The 21,354-nt window shown below is 38.2% G+C and overlaps 2 protein-coding genes across 4 annotated transcripts in view; one reads left to right on the top strand and one right to left on the bottom strand.

The window, feature by feature from the left end:
- Positions 1–10,549, bottom strand: part of Atac3 (Ada2a-containing complex component 3) — a 49,225-nt gene extending 38,676 nt beyond the window's left edge. For all 3 annotated transcript variants that reach the window (XM_045753811.2, XM_045753812.2, XM_045753810.2), the window contains exons 1-4: positions 10,403–10,549; positions 6,154–6,331; positions 4,118–4,305; positions 1,685–1,786 (exon numbers count right to left, since the gene is read on the bottom strand). In XM_045753811.2, the coding sequence (XP_045609767.2) occupies positions 1,685–1,786; positions 4,118–4,305; positions 6,154–6,331; positions 10,403–10,429 (495 nt within the window). In that variant the 5' untranslated portion in view covers positions 10,430–10,549. The remainder of the gene's footprint in view (positions 1–1,684; positions 1,787–4,117; positions 4,306–6,153; positions 6,332–10,402) is intronic.
- Positions 10,550–12,263: 1,714 nt separating this feature from the next.
- Positions 12,264–21,354, top strand: part of LOC123765276 (lysM and putative peptidoglycan-binding domain-containing protein 3) — an 11,048-nt gene continuing 1,957 nt past the window's right edge. The window contains exons 1-2 of the mRNA XM_045753809.2: positions 12,264–12,422; positions 15,841–16,102. Of these exons, the coding sequence (XP_045609765.1) occupies positions 12,373–12,422; positions 15,841–16,102 (312 nt within the window). The 5' untranslated portion in view covers positions 12,264–12,372. The remainder of the gene's footprint in view (positions 12,423–15,840; positions 16,103–21,354) is intronic.

Raw genomic sequence — 21,354 nt, 5'->3', positions numbered from 1 at the left:
ATGGATCAATCAGGGAAGATTGTGCTATTTCTGACCATACTACGCAAGTCCTTAAGGGACGATTGTGCAGTGTCATGTAAGATTTAAAAGAATAGCACGTACACGGGGCTCAGATTTGCTTCCTCAGGACTCCAGTAAACAGATGCCATCTTGGAAAAAAAAATGAGGGCACCTACCTACAAGGTAGGTAAGTGGACCCCTCCTGGGTGTGATTCCCTAGATTTCAGGGGGGATCCACTCACCTGCAAATCTGTTAAATACAGATTTAACATTTTTAGGATGTCCCAATAATTTAGATGTATTATTAAGTGGATTTTAGTACCCTGTAGTAAAAGATCTTTGCACACTCTGCAGGTCAGCAATTTCTCCAGCTTTCAATGTGGTCATTAGTGTGCAACACTATTCCACTCTACAGAGCACTAATGTCTTAAAAACTATCTTCATTGGCATGGCATCTCACTTAGAAGGTTCTTGTTATTCAACCTGTCATTTTTCTTGTAGTTGTGACAGTAACTTGTTTGTATCCTTGTCTATGTCTGACATGAAGATGAGGAAAAGTACTGGAGCAAGCACGGTACCTTGGGGAACCGAGCTTTTCATGGTGGATGATTCAGATTTTACCTGGTTGACTATTACACTCTGGGGTCTATTTGTTAGGAAGTTAAAGATTCATCTCCCTACTTTACCAGTAATTCCTATTGTACACATTTTGTGTGCAATAATATCATGGTCGCATTTGTCAAAGGCTTTTGCAAAATCTGTGTATATTACATCAAGCATTTTGTCTTCCATAGTATCTAAGGCTATTCATAGTGGTCTAGCAATTGTGTGAGGCAGGAATGCCTTATTCTGATCCCATGTTGCCCAGGATTATGTAGACACCATAACTGTGGTGTCAACATAACACCATGCCATAAGACTCTGATTCCATGTGGTTTGTGATCTTGCTACTTAGCACTCCTTCAAAGAATTTTATGATGTGCAATGTTAGAGCTAATATTGAACAATATTAGCCCCCCAAAAAAAACAGAGAAAGAAACATTCAGAGACATCGAAATAATTATATATTATATTATATTCGCAGCAACTCATTCCCTACAGGGTCACTGTGGCAAGCATCGCCAAATGCTTCCTCACTCAGCGCCTATAAATTGCTCAACTTCCCTGCTCCAACATAGCCAAAGTATGTCACATACAATATATTTTTTTAGTTTCCTGTGATTTAGGAATGATTTTTAACAATATTAGTAGGAAGAAAATTTGGGGGAGGGGGGGATAATTTATTTTCTGCACACTGGCAACAGGTCAAATTTTATTACGGTGCAGTGTGGTGGTTAATATTATTCCTTTAACAAGAACAGTAGTGTATTTTGTTCCACCAGTGACTGTCTAAGTGGCTTCTTTTATTTGGTGTCAATCTTTACTCCCCACATTTCCCTTGCTTCTCTAGGGACCTGGTATGATTGGAATGTTATGCAGTACCAGCACCTAAGCTCCAGATCGCTACTGAGGAAACTAGCACTCATAAATATAAAACACAATAATTACCTATGACATTAAATTTAATTGTTTAATGTCTTAACAAATTTGAAGGTGTTAAAAATAAATTAAAATTAAATACAAGTTGAATGAAACAGAAAGCACTAATACTGTATATTTATATTTTTGTCTTACAGCAACATACCTTATTTCGCGCATCTTTGTTCATACCAGCACACAACAGACGATCACAGGTTTCATAATGTCCATTTTGTGCAGCTAAGTGTAGAGGACTCATTCCAATGGGCTGTGGAAGTTTAACATCATAAAGATTACAATCAAACATTCTCTTAAGAAACTTATCTTCTTAGGGCAAAAGAAACTAAATAAGGTTGAATTGCATTGAGAGTGACAGAGAAAATAATAAACTGAAATACTTAATAAGTACAGTGAAGTGTAATTTCCTAAGTGTAGTTACAGGATGAGAGCTACTCTCGTGATGTCCTGTCTTCCCAGTACTCTTTGTTGCTTTGTCTTTGTCATTATTGTATAACGCTTTGAAACTACTGACGGTTTTGCCCTCCTCCACCTTCTCACTTAGCTTTTTCCGTCTACCACTCTATTTGTAAAAGAAAACTCTCTAATATTTTTTGGCCCCTTTGTTTCCTTAGCTTATATCTGTGTCTTCTTGTTTGTCAAGTTGCTGGTTTCAGGAATTCCTCTTGTCAATTTTGTCAATTTCTATTAGTATTTTGTAAGTGATCATATCATCTCTTTTTCTTCTATCTTCTAGTTTTGGCATCTTGAGGTTATCTTGGGATGATTTCGGGGCTTTAGTGTCCCCACGGCCCGGTCCTCGACCAGGCCTCCACCCCCAGGAAGCAGCCCATGACAGCTAACTAACAACCAGGTACCTATTTTACTGCTAGGTAACAGGGGCATAGGGTGAAAGAAACTCTGCCCATTGTTTCTCGCCGGCGCCCGGGATCGAACCCGGGACCACAGGATCACAAGTCCAGGCATGTTTAACACCTTTAGCTTCTTTTCATAATGCTTGCTTTTTTCAGTTCTGGAAGTCATTTTGTAGCATGTCTTTGTTCCTTTTCCAGTTTATTGATGTACTCCTTGCGATATGGGCACCATACTGCAGGGAGCACCCAGGGAAGGAAACCCTGAACACATGCAGCTCCATGTGCACTAAACTCCTGGCCCACACAAACAAATGCATAAGGAACAGCCAAGGCAAAAAAAAAAAAAGGAAAAAACTAGGGTCAGAGAGACGGTGGCAACTGGATTGTGGTGGATATGTGGGCCTGTGGGCTGCTCCAAGCAACAGCCTGGTGGACCAAGCTCTCACAAGTCAAGCCTGGTGCCGGGCTTGGAGAGTAGAAGAACTCCCAGAACCCCATCAAGCAGACCCGGGACACATCAGAGGAGAACTGACAGTGAAGCAGCCTTTGAGCTGTGGCCTGCATCTCCCCCCACCATCCCCAAGGTGGACTGAACAAGCAGGTGCTAGATTTATAACATTTTTGATCGTTTGTTTACATAGTTTGGAGTTCTATGGCCATTTTCGAGTCTGCAAGTCTTGGAGACAGCTAGCTGTGGTTTGTTTTGACTCACTGACTTTCTGGGTGCCTTTCTCAGTGGTGGCTTAAATGAATAACTTAATATATAAATGCCACAGCTCCTTGTCCCGCTATGAAGGGACCTTATTCTGGCTTTGCTTTCCCAGTAGACCAGAGAACTCCATGACTGATGGCACCTACATCGATGATGGTAGTTTCAGGGAGTGACAAGGGGTTTCCCTCAGAAACCCCCAATTTGAATATGAAAAAACACTGAATAGCCTATACATTCAACTTTTAATCAATATAAGATTTATAATATTAGCTATTTTTTATTAATGTTCATTAATTAACCAACCTAACACAACACTATAATTACTGAACATGAGTTTGGCAAGGTCAGTTTTGACTCCCTGTTGCTGAGGGTTCACTGGTTGAAAGCTCTTGGCTTTCTAGTGAGCATAGGTATTCCGATGTCACTCAGTAACCCAGCCAAAACTCCTAGTAAAACGGATTTCTGAGTGTGGTAAAGTTTGGCAGACAAAAACTCGGACTAGATTTTGGGTGGATTACCAAAAGGTTCGAATTAGCAATCTCTTACGGGATATTCATATTAACATTATTTATGTACAACTCAGGCTATAATAGTTTAAATCTAAGTACTTATGATGAAACAGTAACCACATTACCCTGTGAATCAACAAAATCCGCACTTTAAGGGTTACAAAAATAAAATGGAACTTAAACGTCAAGAAATGTAATTAGCATGGCAGGTATAAATGGCTAGGAGAAGGGGCATAAAGACCTATATCTCACTTCCCTGTAGTTGCTGAGAACTCCTATAACACCAGAAATTTCAGGGAAAATCTCAGATGTAATTGTCTTTGTGCTCAGGTTGTGTGCTCTGCTCACATGTATATCAGCTTAAAAATTAAAGAATTTTAAAGTTTGCCCAGAAAGTCTACAACACGATGCTAGTGCTACTCATTACATTTTCATTAATACAGTACAGTATTTAACACAGCACTGTACAATACAACTTTTTAATAAATACAAATTATATAACTTACCCCAACTGATGCAAAAGGTGCTCCAATGGCCATTAACCTTCGAACTTGACTTGTGTTACCAACTTTAGCAGCAGCAACAAGCTTTTTGCCAAGTTCTGTAAGTGTCTTCACCTGGGAATTATCACGCTGGAATGTGGATGATCTTTCAGAAGTAATATGAGGTTGATTGTTAGCAGATCCGCCACTACCTAAATAAAAAAAAAGGATCATACTGACTGACTTTCTATGCATACTGCATATACATTATACATTATCATCACCTTATTTCCTACTTCTATAGGAAGTGGAAAATAGGGTAGGACATCAGTCTAAACAAAAAATTAACCATTGATGTAATGGTTGGCCTCAGTAGCTCCCCAGAACATTGGCTATGGTACCACAGAGACATTCACAAAACTACCAAGCCTCAGGACTTGCATGCAAGTTGACAAAATGCCAAGACCAGAATCTGGTGTACTCACAGAAATGAGAGGAACATGGGGAGCCAAGATCAACCTCATAACCAAGTAAAACTGCCAGAAAGTACAGACAAAGTAAAAAAACCAACTTATCTCAATGAGAGAAATTTAAAACAAGGGAAGTGGTAGCTTGGCAGATGTAACCAAACCAAGCACTAGTATCCCAACACGACACTAGATGGCAACTCAGGTTACCCAAGAGTACTTCCTACTCACCCAGCTCACAAACATGTCTTTCCAAGTGGCATAACCTCATTCAATCAGATCTGCTTTGCATTGCAGGTAGTCTCCTGGATGGTGACCCCCTGGACCTGCAGGACATGTACTGGCATGTTCCTCTTCATCCCAGTTCTCCTCATGTTGCTCCTCCAGAGCCTTCTTGATATCTGGATCATCCTTTTTGTTCCATATTTTTGTTTGCATTAATCTCATTCCTTTTTGGCTCAGATTGAGACAGCTGGTTCAGGAGAGGCTTTGGTTATTGACTATTGGTAAGCCCAGCCAGGGCTTACTTTGTCCACTTGCAGCTGTTGGCCATTATAAGTATGCTACTCAGGCTGCCCAAGATGATGATTTATTTGTTGAACCCTTGTTCCAGGGCTCTATTGTCCCAGGTTATCTGTAGTAGAGCTCAGTTTAACAAACTGAACTGTGCTGACTATTGTTTTCCGTGAGAACAAACCACATAGGACTCAGGGTTGATGGTATCACTGACTCAGCAGGCAGCATGGAGGCAGAAAGAACGATCATAGTCAGGACTAAGGACAAGTTGCTGTAAAGACTAACATTCTGGATGCTTTTGCACTGAGGTGGCAAATTGTCACCTGCTCCCTGTGCCTCTGTGAGGGGGGGCTAGTTCTGGCTCTGGTCCCTGGTAAGCGAAACAGAACTTCTGTGACTAATGTGGCCCATTAGCACAGACCAATATCTGCAAGATAGACAGGGAGCCTCTTTACGAGCGACAAGATGACTTCCCCCACAGAGGAACAAATACTAACAAAAATCTGTGCCAGGCAAAGTCCAAAAAGCAAGCCAACACTTCGCTGAAAATGAAGCCATGAAGAGCAGACAGTGCACTACGAGTTGTTGTAACAACCACACCAGGTGCAAGACATGGTGGCAGCCAATGGGGAGTGTTGAGCTGCCAGGGATGCCACATGGTGGTGGTGTAATTACTCCCATCCACCGATGGGAGTAATTACCTACCAGCTGGGTTAGTTTGGACAACAAGTGGTTTACATAGTTTGTGTCAGGGTTACCAATGTTTTTCTATGCAATTGTTTATTTTTAGGAGCTGTACCTTTCAGATATTTTTTTGTGGGGGGACTTGGTTAATGTTTCTCCATACTCCTAAATTGCTTTTGATGAGGGGGGGCCAGATTCTTGTCCTGGTGCCCAGTAGATGCTTTTGACTCAAAAGACCTGGTAGGGTGCTTTAGCTTTGGAGCTTATCATGCAGTTAGCTACAGGATTCGCAGGAGCCCTCCCTGAATAACCAGTAAACACTACATTTACAGGAATGCTGTTAGTTTAGAAATTTTGTAATCTCACAAAATAAAAACTTGAAGGTACATTTACCTGAAACTTGTGTGACTGGGCGCACATTTCCTTGCGCTAGGGTCAGTTGTGGAGCATTCCCACGAACTGAAGATGTTCCAATAGATCCCGATATTTCAAAATTTCCTGATTCACTTAGTGTCCAACACCCAGAGGAAAGTGCTTTTGCCACTGTCTCAAGACCATTTTTATCTAGTAGCTGAAATAATAGGATACATCTCATTTAATGCATTTTAAACTTACTTTACATCCATATATACAGTATATTTCTGTGCTTAACCTCTTGGTAACCTTCCAGAGTTTATGGTAATAATCACAGGAGCCTTCTCCATTCATATCAGGTTCTTGATGACTTTTGAAGGGAGCATGTGAAGAAATCAAAGACCAACCCATAATGAAGGAGAACCACCTAGAAAGTAACAAGCAAAATAAAGCAAACCACTACAAACTCTTAAATAATGAAATCAAGAAAATTAAGTAAACAATAGTTGGCAACAGGTAAATAATCCTAATCCCTTTAGCCACCACAAGGTTGCTGCCCAGGTCATCCAGAGTACTGGCAAGCCACCATACTCACTCATGATCCTAGTTTCAACCCACACCTTCACACCTCTCCTGAAGGGTCTTCTACTTATAAAGCCAAGTGGGTTTTGTATTCATTTAAGCATTAACTTCTGTGTTTGGGCCATGATTTACACTTGTGTTTATGCCAACCACCTTGTATGTTCCTTGCTTGTTAGTTTGCTTTGGCTTTTGTTTCATGGTGCTTTGACTTTCATGCGTGTATGTAATTATGTAAGTGTAGTCACTGGACGAGAACTGTGCTAATGGTATCTGGTCTTCCCTATAATATTTATCATATGACACTTAAACTGCCAGTAGTTTTGGTATTCAACTACTCGCTTAAATTGTTCCAACTGTCCACAATTCTATTTGCAAGAGAATTTTCAGATACTTTTTTGGCACATTTGCTTTCTAAGCAGGAGTCTGTGGCCCTTTGTTCTAGACATTGCAGGTTTAAAAAATTCCTCGTTAAGTTTTGTCGATTCTTGCCACAATTTTGTATGTGGTGATCATATCTCTTTTTTTTTCCCTTCTAACAATTTTTGCAATGATAATGGTTCAATTTTTTCATCATACCTTACTTTTTTAGGTCTGGAAGCCATTTGGTAGCATGTGTCTCTATCTTTTCTATTTTATTGGAGTACTTTTTTAGATATTGACACCATACAACTATGTGTATGTACTACATACTCTTACTTTGGTCCAACAGAAATCACAAATAATTTCTTTAGAATTTCTTTGTAGTCTGGTATCAGTTTACTATCTACAGCAAACCCTAGGTCTCTTTCTTTGTCCAAGTTATTAATATTTTTCTCCCATAATTTGCAGATTGCATGGACCTGTTTTCCCTAGTCCATATTCTATTGCTTGGCATTTATTTAAAAAATTATTTTAATCCAATATGTGTTACTCCATTCACCTATTTTGTCTAGGTCATTTTGTAAAGCATGGCATTCAACAAAGTCTAAAAGTTTTGCAACATCTGCAAACATACATACTTATAACTCTAAATCCCCTCTGGTAGTTTGTTTATAGTGAAAATTACTGGCACTAGAACTGAACCTAATGGCACTCAACTACTGGCATTTCTTCAGTCTGATACATAGCCTCTAATCACTGCTCTCCTATTTCTGTTGGAAATTATTCATCTATGTCAAAATCCTGTATTTCAACCCTCCTGTGTATTCTAGCTTCCAGAACAGCCTCTTGCATGAGAATCTATCAAAAGTCTTCTTAAGGTACTGTACATGAAGTTAGCCCATCTCTCTCTCTCTCTCTCTCTCTCTCTTGCAAGATCTCTGTGGACCTGTTGTAAAAGGTAAGATTGTTACTCAGGACCTTCCCATTCAAAATTTATGTGTTTGTTAATCTGTCAGTTCTTTCCATGAATTCTACCTATTTAATTTTAATTATTTTGTCTATTCTATTTTGCGGGGTGGGGGGGAAGAGCCCCTGGTGACTCCTTGAAGGTGTCTTGCTAAGATTGCTCCATGTTCAGATTGGAGTTCTGTTTGACCTACTAGGGACCAGAGCCAAAACCTGGCCCCCTATCCACTCAGAGGCACAGAGACCAAATGGCAATTTGCCACCACACCAGGAAAGCATCTATAAAATCAGTGAAGCTTTACAGACAACTGGAGAGTTAACCAAGACCAAATCCTTGAAAATGCCAAACAACTCAGCAAACAATTCACACAGAACAAGAGAAACATTCAAAATTAATGAGAAACTCACAGTACAGAATGTCACCATCAGAAATCCCATCTTCCACACACAGTTATCTAACTTGCCAATTCTTTCGCTTATGCACTAAGTACTCTGAGAGAGAACTCTATCAACATCCGAGGCCCGAGACTGTTCAACAAGCTTCCACTACACATAAGAGGCATAACTGGTCAACCCCTCACAGTGTTCAAGAGAGAACGTGATAAACACCTCTAAAGGATACATGATCAACCAGGCTGTGATTCATATGTCACGCTGTAAGTAGCCGCATCCAACAGCATGATTGACCGGACCATAAACCAGGAGGCATGGTGAGAGACCGGGCTGTGGGGACGTTGATTCCTGAAACCAACGTAAAGTCCTAAGGTATGTCCTAAGGGACACTACTGTTCCAGTTCTTTCAGACATGGCAAGCCCCCCTGCTTCAAGGTAAGTGCCATGCATCATTGGACTTGTTCCTATGGAGGCCATTTGCTTTGTACAGTACTGTTCTATACTTTAGTATTTGCTTTACATGCATATTTTCTATCCAACTTATGGTGTTGGAAATATATATACCCAAATATTTCTGTCCAGCCCGGGATTTGAACCCGGCGTTCTCGATTGTGCGTCGAGAACGAACTAGACTGTACTACCAGGACCCTCAATTAAAGCATCTCCTGTTTTCTCTCCTACAGTGTGGCTTCTTGAGGTTGAAACCCTTAACCCTTGTGTGCATTACATTGGACCTTCTATCCCTTCAACTTTGTCCCTCAAGCAATAGGTACTTTTGCCCCAAATTGCCTGTGGTAGATTAGATGGGTACCAAAAAGTACCTAATTCATTCTCATAGTTTCCTACCTAGTGCCTTAAACTCACACAGTATCTTGTGCTACCCACTCCCCAAATATATGTGCCTAAGCCATTCAACTTCATCATTGTAATTAATGCTATCATCTTATATCATGGTTGTTATATTGAATGCATATTTTACTACATTATACCTAGAAATAATCCTCAAATTATGCTACAATGTACCTGTTGATAATCCTCAAATTTTACTATAATGTACGTACTAATCTTCGTCAAACTTTCTTACAATGTAGCTGTTAACATTTCTCAATTTTGTTAGAAGCTACCTACTTAAAATTATCTGTTAGATTAAGGACCTGCCCGAAATGCTATGCGTGTTGGTGGCTCTACAAGAATGTAAAAACCTCAATGCTATGTACTCACATAAACCCAATGTACCTTATTGTATATAAATAAATAAATAAATAAGTTAATAAATAAATAAATAGTAGTGATTACAATGAAGTTGCATGGCTTAGGCAAATATATTGGGGTAGTGGGTAGCACAAGATACAGTGCGAGTTTAAGGCACTAGGTAGGGAACTATAATACTCGCCCCTCGGGGCAAAATTTAAAAAATTTACTATAAGGTTGAAAATAGGAACGTTTTGGTTTTGCTTATGAATAAGGCATAGGTTGGATAGCTTTTTAATTCGTTAGGGAGCGAGTTTCACACATAAGGTCCCTTTATTTGCATAGTGTATTTACACAGATTTAGTTAAGACTCTGGGGATATCAAAAGACATATTTATTCATGGTGGTGATATTACGGGGTTCTATTACATCTGTCAAGGAAGAGTTTCAGATCGGGAATTGCATTTATGAACATGATTTTGCACATGTAAATGGCACAAGAGAATGTGTGGAGTGAGTTTAGCATCAGTTTAGCTGGAAACAAAATCGTTATGAATAATAGGAAGACATCTGACAAGCCGCGGGCTTCCAGTCCCTGTCGAGGCTACTAGGTATAGTTGCCCTCAGGTAAAACATGTCATAAAAGAGCTGGGGGGTTGGGAGGGGGGAGGGGCAGGATCAAAATATAAACAGGAAGCTCCCAATCCGCCATATTGAACGGAAATGGCCCTATAAAATCTCAAAAATTAAACTGTGGACGTTAGGACTACTTTCTACTGTACTGGCAAGCACTTACGATTATTTGTGACTTGTTCTTCTCCATTTCAACTATGATCCGAAAGCCCTAAATGAAATGCAATGAAAGTCATCTCCGGAAATTCCTCAACAGAATTTCATCCACAACAAGGGAACCTCACCAGTGTAGCCAGACCCCGGGGACACATCAACCCTCTTCACCCCCTTCATATATTTATTATTATCAACGACCTCAACGACAACGATTATTATTATTATTATTATTATTAACTAGCTCATCAATATAACTTGCTTAGCTAAATGAATTGTGGGGTTCAGATTGATTGAAAACGCTATGATTGATTACCTGAAACGCTATGCATACTAGTGGTTTTAGGTATTGTATGTATTAGCTCTATCTATAAATAAAATCAGAATGTTTGTAACTCTGCAACTATGTATGTACTTTTCCTAAATAAAATATTATTATTATTATTATAAAGATTAAGCCACCCAAAAGGTGGCACGGGCATGAATAGCCCGTAATGTGGGGGTTCAGTCCCTGAGCCCATTATGTACCTCTGTAACTCTTTCCACTACCACCCACAAGATGGGTATGGGGTGAATAATAAATGGACTAAACTAACGACTGATTACTTATAGGGGTTATCTTTATGATTTTAATAATATTGATCGAATACAAGCTGTATTCAATTCAATTCATTTAGTGGGAACCTTTTATAATTTGCAAACATCAAATGCATGCTATATAGTACTGTAATGGAAACATATGGAAGCACCATATTATGAGTACTCTTACAGTTTACTATCTTATTAGTAATACTATAAAAGCAAATAATAGCACGGATTAATAACTAATAATTAAGTAATTATTAAATACAATAATTATGGTAACCATAAAGCATCTTTGTTGTAAAGTATCAGTAAAATAAACTAAAGTAAAAATCAGTAAAGTACAATAAAGTCAAAACAGTACAATTAATTAGCTTTACTGTCAAGTATCTATAGAGGCGAATTACAATAAAGTATCTTTACTATCGTTTTTTATTAACAAAATTAGGTATACACAGCAATGTGCTGCTACCCTATTCTATATGAAAGATTACAAAGTGTAGATATAAAAAAACTAGCTATAAGTTCATGTAATGTTCCCATCTCACAGGAAGGTTATTCATACATGGGAGTTTCAGGGGAGCAAATACCTGCCTCAATGCAAAAACAAATCAACTGTGATTAAACAACAACTTTACGATTTTCACAAGAACCAAGCACTGAATCAATGGAAACACTATATTATATGACTATATTGACTATATTATGACTGACACTGACTATATTATAATTTTACAGTTTCTACGAGACTCCTCTCAAACAGTATTTAATTTTTTTAACAAGCTTCTTTACTATCGTATGCAACAATACTAATTTGTACATGTTTGTCTTAATAAATTAGTTATTAGAATGATATATAATTGCTGCGTAGAGGAGTTGCTTTCTAAAAAAGCTAATACCGAATAAATCCTTACAAAGTGATTGGTAACACTACTGCAAGCGCCTGTTTGATCGAGAACACAAAATCCGGATTTTGGATTCAATTTGTTCACTGACAATTTTGCATACGCGAACTCTTTCGTATACACATATGCGCTGGCTTGTGTTTGCTGCTGTTCTCGTCTTCCAAGGAAATAAATCTAAAGGTCTATATATCTATATTATACCTTATATCTATATAAGTATATATCTGTACATATCTAAACATTGAATTATTGTTAGTATTATTATGAATTATTATTATTATTATTATTAAATATATTGTAGTGTAAGAGCGTATGATCGCTGGCGAGATTGTGCGCACATTGGTGGTATGGCGATGGTGATGGTGGCGGGTTGAGCGCTAGAAGGCGGTGTGGGTTAGTGAGATGAGTGATGTGTGAGTGAGAGGTGGAGGTGGACCTCTCACCGCTCTCTCTCTCTCTCTCACACACTCGTACTATGTGAGCGGCTCCAAATATGAGCTCCTCACTCAGAAATGGCCGCGCAGGCAGTAATAGCCCTCACAGGTAAGAGAGCTACACGGTCTTCTACATAAAGGGGGAAGTTATAAGGCTCTGTACATATACCGTATTTAGGCTGTATCTTTGGAAATATGGTCCAATTTTAATGTACAGTCATGTTATATTCCTCTATAATTATATTTAAACATTTATTATGAACTTAAGGTTTATTTTAAAATTTTTTATATATATATATCTTCACTTGTGCCACTGTTGGTGCATTGTGAAGCCGAGTTAGGAAGTGTGTTGATGAGCAGTACAAGTCTTTGGCCTTGATACAGTAGTGGTTATTATCCTTAATTACTCTCAACTCTTGTGGTTATTATCCTTAATTACCCTCAAGTCTTGTGGTTATTATCCTTAATTACCCTCAAGTCTTGTGGTTATTATCCTTAATTACCCTCAAGTCTTGTGGTTATTATCCTTAATTACTCTCAAGTCTTGTGGTTATTATCCTTAATTACCCTCAAGTCTTGTGGTTATTATCCTTAATTACTCTCAAGTCTTGTGGTTATTATCCTTAATTACCCTCAAGTCTTGTGGTTATTATCCTTAATTAACCTCAACTCTTGTGGTTATTATCCTTAATTACTCTCAAGTCTTGTGGTTATTATCCTTAATTACTCTCAAGTCTTGTGGTTATTATCCTTAATTACTCTCAAGTCTTGTGGTTATTACACTTAATTACCCTCAAGTCTTGTGGTTATTACACTTAATTACCCTCAACTCTTGTGAGTTATTATCCTTAATTACCCTCAACTCTTGTGGGTTATTATCCTTAATTACCCTCAACTCTTGTGGTTATTATCCTTAATTACCCTCAAGTCTTGTGGTTATTATCCTTAATTACCCTCAACTCTTTAAGACAATTATAAGATGCTTGTGTCTAAAGCTAGACACATTTCATCCTATGTAAAGGGTAAGGAGTTTTGTAAAAGGTTTACACTGGTCAACTGATGATCAGGGTTAACAGAAAGGGACAAGGATACTAATGAGAACTATGTAAGAAGATTGTAATTAGGTAAAGTTGTACTGTAATAGTACAAGGGATAAGCAATGTACAGTATTGGTTAACTAATGAAACTTAACTTCAGCCTCTCATAATGTGACCAACTTCATTCTTAACTCATGCCTGGGATCCCAGGTTTAATTCCAGGGCTGAGCAGAAATGGTTGGGCCATGTTTATTTTCACCTAATACAGTACAGTAATATATATATATATATATATATATATATATATATATATATATATATATATATATATATATATATATATATATATGTATATATATATATATATATATATATATATATATATATATATGTATATGTATATATATATATATATATATATATATAATATATATATATATAATATATATATATATAATATATATATATATATATATATATATTATATATTTTATAAAGTTTGTGAGGGTACCACCTCTGGTGCCAATGTGGGGACCCATAGCCTCGGAGAAGAAAATAAAAAGTATTCAGAGGAGACCTTGTGGTTTCTCACTGAACACTAATATTATCTTCTCCTACCACCCCCATTCTTTTGATGTACACATATATATTTACTTTATTTGAACTTTGTTACAAAAAAGGGAGTTACATATGGGTTACAAAGATGGTTATCATAGGTTATATATATATATATATATGTATATATATATATATATATATATATATATATATATATATATATATATATATATATATATATATATATATATATATATATATATATATATATATATATATATATATATAATATAATTATATTTTGCTGAGCTATTTTGATGCTGTGAAAGTTCTGCATTTTTCAAATGTTATCCAGAATAGCTTGGAAAATGTTACTTAATGGAGCAGGGAGTTCACATGAATTTTCCTACATGACCTAACCAAAGACAGTTTTCCATTGTCGGTCCCATCTCATTCCACCCCTCTCACTTGCGTACCTATCCAATCTATTCTTGAAACCTGTTAAACATTTTGCTTCAATAATGCTATCTGGGAATCCATTTCACTCATCCACAACCCAGTTTTAAAATTAATACATCCCTATATCCCTCCTAAAATGAAATTTCTCCAATTTGTACCCACTGATGCAGGTTCTCACCCGTTTTAGCAGTTTCAGAGCTCTGTTTATATCCCCCTTCCCTTCACTATGCCCCTAATTCACTTCAAAACCTTGATCATATTCCCCCTGTCCTGCATCTAATGAATGCAGATTAAAACACTACAATTTGTCTTCATAGGAAATGTCTCCAATACCAGGTATCAGCCTTGTCCACATTTCAGATAAGGTGCCATCATCACTCCCATTATCACTGTTACCTTAAATTTGTCTTGTACTGACAGTGTACAGTCTCTGTGTACATAGTATCTGTATCTCTATAGGCACTTCTGTATAATTATTTACCTATCAATGATAGTGTGTGCATCTGCATGTCTGTCTCTTGACTGTGTGTATCCATTTTCCCCTAGTTAAAATTGTAATAAAACAGTTCACCCTTTGTAATATTTTACTCTGCAATGATATAATAATTAATAAATTATTATATCATGTGAATAGGGTAATGTGTACACAGATGTCAATTATCATCAGTGACATGCATTTCTCCTTCACACTTGTTCCAAAATAATTTGTATGTTTACTGGCTGCTGCAACCCCCCTTCCCCTCTTCCTTACTAGAGCAAGTCACCCCACACATACACACATGCCTTGCACACTTGCGTGCGTGCATGCATGTACACACACACACATTATATATATATATTATATATATATATATATATAAAATTGTAGCGACCCATAGCCTTGAAGAAGAAAATAGAGTATTCAGAGAAGACCTTGTGGATTCTCACTGAACACTTTTATTTATTCTTTTATTTATTTACTTATTTCCGAGTGAGTTAAAATGTACATTTTTCACAAACCGACGTTAACATTCATACACATTTACATATTTCCTTCAAAATGACCTAGACCAAATAAGAATATGGAGCAACAGATAATAAATTAGATTCAATGTGTATAAATATAAACTGAACTGCTGATTAAGTTAAATCACTCCACATGCAATCTACAAATTGTGACAGGATGCTCAACAAAGGGAGATATCTTGGGTGGTACTAGAAAGCTATAATCTGTATAAGTATATATAATAATATACTAGGTAAGCTATAATCTGAAAACCCTTTTTAAAGCCTAGTAAAATGAGCCTATGCTTCTCTGGTCAGTTACAGAATGGCTTTAAATATATGTATATTTTTAATCATTCATACTATGGCTTAATAACTGAGGTTTAATTTGTTTATCTAACACTAATATTTTGTTATACTGTACTAGTCATTAATTTGCATTTAATTCACATTATAATTACATGTCAAGTAATATCATTATTCTTTCAGGAACTATAAGTATCGGCGATTATCTAGCACTGAAAAAGACTCTGGCAATTGCTATATCTCCTGTGATGAAGATGAAGATGAATTATTCACATCCCAAGCCACCGAGTTAAAACGAATTAGTGTCAGAAATAACAGCAGTGGAAGCAACAGCTCTACAACAGCTACCCCAGCAAAGTTTTTGTCTGAGTATGAGCAACTTGTTGATCGACCAATACAGAGTGGGGAAACATTAACAGGAATTGCTCTTAAGTACAGAATCCCTGTAAGTAGGCTACTAATGCTGTCTATCTAGCAGAAGCATGTTTATATATATACAGTATATTTAGTTGTGTTCAATATTTAATTTATGTATTTTTGTGCCTAATATTTTTTGTACCTATAAACATTACAGTATACTGTATATTGCACACAGAAATCACAATAACGTGATGCATCAAATGAACAAATCCACAAGGGTCGTGACGAGGATTCGAACCTGCGTTCGGGAGCATCCCAGACGCTGCCTTAATCAACTGAGGTATGACATGGTTAAAAGAGTTGAAACCGAAGTTCTACTGAACATACTGGATCCTGCAGCCTCTCCGAGACACAAACCATGGTTTTACACAACTCCCCCATGCACTCGAGCTATGTCAATAGGCCATTCTCCCTCTTCCCCCTTACATCATTACATATTAATTAAGGTAGCGTCTGGGATGCTCCCGGACACAGGTTCGAATCCTCGTCACGGCTCTTGTGGATTTGTTCATACTGTATATTGATTCATAAATATCTGAGATGAAGTACAGTTTATTACGAACTGGTATAACTGGACTCTGTTCTAGTATATTAATACCGTATGTATCTTTGGTTCAATTTTCTCAAGAAATTCTTAATGCCTGAGATGATAACCATGCAGAATTTTCCTCTGACATATCAAAACATTCAGGTATTACAGGCTCCTGTAGGAACAAGACAATAGCTTCATGGCAAGTATTTTATGTGCTGGTTCATGATGTAAAAGCAAAGTAGTCTCTACCTTCTTGCACAAGGACCCACCTCATGGGTGCTGCCTTGATGTAGTGAGTGGGCTCTTGTGTGCCACTCGCAGGCAGGTGAGAATGGCTTTTGCACCCCTTCTCCTGCCTGTGGTCTCATTACTCATACATTTTTCTGTGCATTGAAACCCATCGTATTACCAGTTTCCATCATCTGGATGTTGCACCTGCCCAACTGCTGTGGCTCCTGGTGGGTAACTACTACTGTGGAGGAATAAGGGCAAAATGGGAGGTTCAGTGAGGCTTGCCTGAATCAATCGACAAGTCTTGATGGCAGGCCTAGTCGAATATGGGTTAAGTGGGCACTGGAGGGTTAGTATCCCTCTCATTACCTGGATTACTGTTCTGACTCTCCAGTGGTTACCTACATAAACTCTGGCTACCCTAGGGGTAACAAGTAATGTGTTTATTCCTCCCTCTTGTTGGGTTTCATGATGGGTGGGGATGCAGGAAAATAGTCTAATTTATGCTTTTTAGAAATACTGTAGTAGTATTCCCTTCCCTTCCTGGTCAGATATATATTTTTTTTTTTTTTTTTTTTTTTTTTTTTTTTTTTTTTTTTTTTTTTTTTTTTTTTTTTTTTTTTTGAGATATATACAAGAGTTGTTACATTCTTGTACAGCCACTAGTACGCAAAGCGTTTCAGGCAAGGAAAGAAAGTGTCTTCTGAAAGTGTCAGAGGAATCTAATCAGGAGGATTATAGGAATACAGTAGCAACATTTGGGGACAGTGGCAAGGGGGGGGGGCAAGAGCCAGGATTCTAATGCTTGAGGATTTCAATCACAAAGAGATAGACTTGATAAGTAAGGACCCCATAGGGGTGATGAGACATGGAGAGCAAAACTGGTAGATACAGCAGATAAGCACTTCTTTGAAACACCACTCGTAGGGAGCCGGTCGGCCGAGCGGACAGCACGCTGGACTTGTGATCCTGTGGTCCTGGGTTCGATCCCAGGCGCCAGCGAGAAACATTGGGCAGAGTTTCTTTCGCCCTATGCCTCTGTTACCTAGCAATAAAATAGGTACCTGGGTGTTAGTCAGCTGTCACGGGCTGCTTCCTGGAGGTGGAGGCCTGGTCGAGGACCGGGCCGCGGGGACACTAAAAAGCCCCGAAAGTATCTCAAGATAACCATATTACAGAACCAACAAGAGTAAGGGGAGAGGACCCACCAGCAACACTTGGTGTTTATCCAAAATATTTATCTGTTGAGAATATAGAGTATGAGATACCCCAAGGGGCTGGTGACTTGCATTATCATGCTTCAGTGTATAATGGAACTAAAGGAACTGGATAGATTAAGAAGCAGGCGAGGAATATGAGACTACAGATGAGGGATTTTGAGTGAAGTCCAATGGGAGAGGGAACTGGATGAGAAGATAACAAATGAAATGATGGGAGTTATTATTGAGAAATGTGCAGATGCAGCAGAGCTGTACATCCCATTCAAGAAGGTGGTGAATGAGAAAGGCAAAGTAAACCCCTGGTTTAATAGGCAATGCAGAGAAGCAAAAAAGAGGAACAAAAAAGCATGGAAAAAGTATGGAGAACTTGGAACAGGACAATAGAGATGTGCTAAAGAGTAAGAAATGAATACAACTGTCAGGAGGAAAACCAAAAGACGAATTGAAAATGACATGGTATCAGAAGCTAAGGAAGAACCAAAGCTGTTCTATAGCCATATAGAGAGAAAAACAACAGTAAGAGACCATGTGATTAGACTAAAGAAGCAAGAGGAGGAAGTTTCATGGGAAAATGGCAAGGAGGTATGTGAGGAACTAAACATTAGTTCAGGAGGTTTTTACATTGGAATCAATGTAGAGACTAGAGTTGAGTGATGAAAGGCCAGAGGAAATGCTGGATGACATAGTAGTCACAGTGGAAGAGGTTAAAAAGACACCTGAAGGAATTAAATGCAATAAAATCTATTTGGCCAGACTTAATATCACCATGGCTACTGATAGAGCGTTGCTATGTCACCTGCTAACTGATATTTAAAAAAAAACCGCTCGAAATGGGAATTCTTCCAGAATTCTGGAAAAAGGCAAATGTAGTCCCAATATTCAAGAAAGGTGACAGGCAGCAGGTACTAAATTACAGACCAGTGTCACTTACAACTATTTCTCTAAAGTGCTGGAGAGCATAATCAGGTCAAGAATAGTGGAGCACCTAAAGAGGATAAATTTTGTAACAGAACAAGAGCATGGATTTAGAAAGGAAAAGTCATTCCTGACAAACTTGATTGAGTTTTATGACAAGATTACTAGAATAACAGGAAAAAAGAGGCAGGGTAGATTCCATTTTCTTAGACTGTCAAAAGATATTTGATACTCTTCTTCTGAAAGGTTGGTGTACAAGATGGAGAAACAAGTTGGGATAATTGAGGAGATACTAAACTGGGTAAGAGAATACCTGACCTGCACAGCTGTGTTGTGAGCTATAACTTCATGTGCCACGCTTGGTTCCTCTGGCAATACTGAGGCTCTCACAGCCAGGAATGGAGATGATTTTTTTTTCCCAAGATGGCATCTGTTTACTGGAGGAACAATACGAGCCGCATCCTGTTCCTCAGGATGTTAACAGTTTGCATCCTGTTCCTCAGGATGCGAGCTCCGTGTACCTGAATGAGCTTTGAATCTTATGATATACTGGTGTGGGCACCCCCTTTCCTGATATCATGGTGTGCACAGTAGAGTTGTTAAGGCAGTCCTCATTTTGGTTTTCTGCAACAAAAACTATTTCACAGATATTGTATGCTTCAGTGGTCCGTTCTATTCCTTGTGTGAAAGCTTGCTTAGCATGGTTCCCGTGAGACTTCCTAGTTCCCTGTTTATTTTTACCCAGTCAATGACTATACTTGAAATTGTACGTACAGAATGTCCCTTCCCACTGATTACTATTTTTGCATATTACATTTTTAATGTTTGTTTGGACTTAGTTTTTGATCTGAGTGTGTAATGTCCAAGATGGTAATGACCTCGATTAATAAGTTCATTATTCATGCTCAGAGTTTATTTTCATTCCTATTTTACTAAAGTTTTGTTTTGCCCCAATCAATAGATAACAAACTTCAAGGAGATTTTGTCTGTGTTTGGTTATTTCTGGGTTAATTCCCAGTTACTGTATAATGTTATTGTCTGTTGTCCTCCATCTTAAGCAGGGTACATTGAAGTCTCCAAGGAAGGCATCACATGATTTTCTAGATTTTTGAGACAATCTATTTTTAGAATCTATTCTATGACCTCTACAACTGATGTATTTGGAGGTATATATAAAAAAATAATAATGTTTTGTTCTCTACCATAATTCTAAGTACAGTACCTTTGTGGGGAAAGGAATACTGAAGGCTCCACTCCTGCTTATTCATCAGCTAGGCCTGAGGGCTTTTTCTCCCAGAAGGCTTGACTGATCTGGGAGAAAGACTAATCCCTCCCAGTCCATTGCTGAGGTTTCTGCCTCTTCTCTTGGGTTGTTGTGGTATCGCTTCCTACTGCATATTAGTCAGTAGGTCCTGCTTCAGATTGAGCTTCAAAACATTGATCACATGTCTGTCCTGGCTCTGTTCCCGTTTTCTTCCTGGAAGTGCTAGTGGCTGTTACTTGCTTTAACAATGCTGGGTCCCTGGTAGTCTGCTAGTCTTAAGGATTTCCCTGTTCCTGAAAGGTTCGGCTTCCTTTTCTGTGTTTTGCAATGGGCTGTAGTCTTGTTTCCAGATGTTTCTGAGAGGGCTGCCTCTATATCTCATTGAACTAAGAAACTAAATTTCCAAGAAATTTGTCCGTTTTTGTCTTGTTTTCATCACTGAGAACAAGGCAGAAAATGGGAAACCTGACTGAAAAGGGGAAGATGGGTAGTTAGTTATCTTGAGATTATTTTGAGGCTTAACGTCCCTGCAACCTGGTCCTCGACTAGGCCTTCTTTTTGTTACACACCCCCAGGAAGCAGCCCGTAGACTCTAACTCCCAGGTACCTTTTTACTGCTCGGTGAACAGAATCATCAGGGTGAAAGATACTCGGCCCATTTGTTTCTGCCTCCACCAGGGATCGAACCCGGAACCTCAGGACTACGAATCCGAAGCGCTGTCCACTCTGCTGTCGGACACAAAAGTACAGAGTTACAGGGCAACCGACCCAACACCATGCAAGTGTGGTTCCAGCCAAAGGAAAGGGACAATTTCTCTGGCCCATTTTTCAGGCTGTAATTGGTCCTGTCCTTTGAAAGTAAAGGACATTGCCAAAGGGAGCAACCAAATCACCAACTCGGAAATTAGCTTTTCATCTACAGTCACATTTTTTGTATTCCTTAGATATAATGGAAATAGTTTTCATTATCTTTGTTTTCATTAATTTCTAATTCTTTGAATCGGCATTTGGCTTATAAACTATTGTATGTCGTCATTTGATGGTGAATAATTTTTGTACAGAATATTCCACAACTCATTGTTGGTCAGTATTATAATAAAGTACTGTGCATGTAA

Source organism: Procambarus clarkii, chromosome 33 (genome assembly GCF_040958095.1).
Source record: "Procambarus clarkii isolate CNS0578487 chromosome 33, FALCON_Pclarkii_2.0, whole genome shotgun sequence".
In the NCBI taxonomy this organism is placed as follows: domain Eukaryota; kingdom Metazoa; phylum Arthropoda; class Malacostraca; order Decapoda; family Cambaridae; genus Procambarus; species Procambarus clarkii.
The sequence above is the reverse complement of the archived record's forward strand: the minus strand, read 5'-3'. Positions and strand labels throughout refer to the sequence as shown.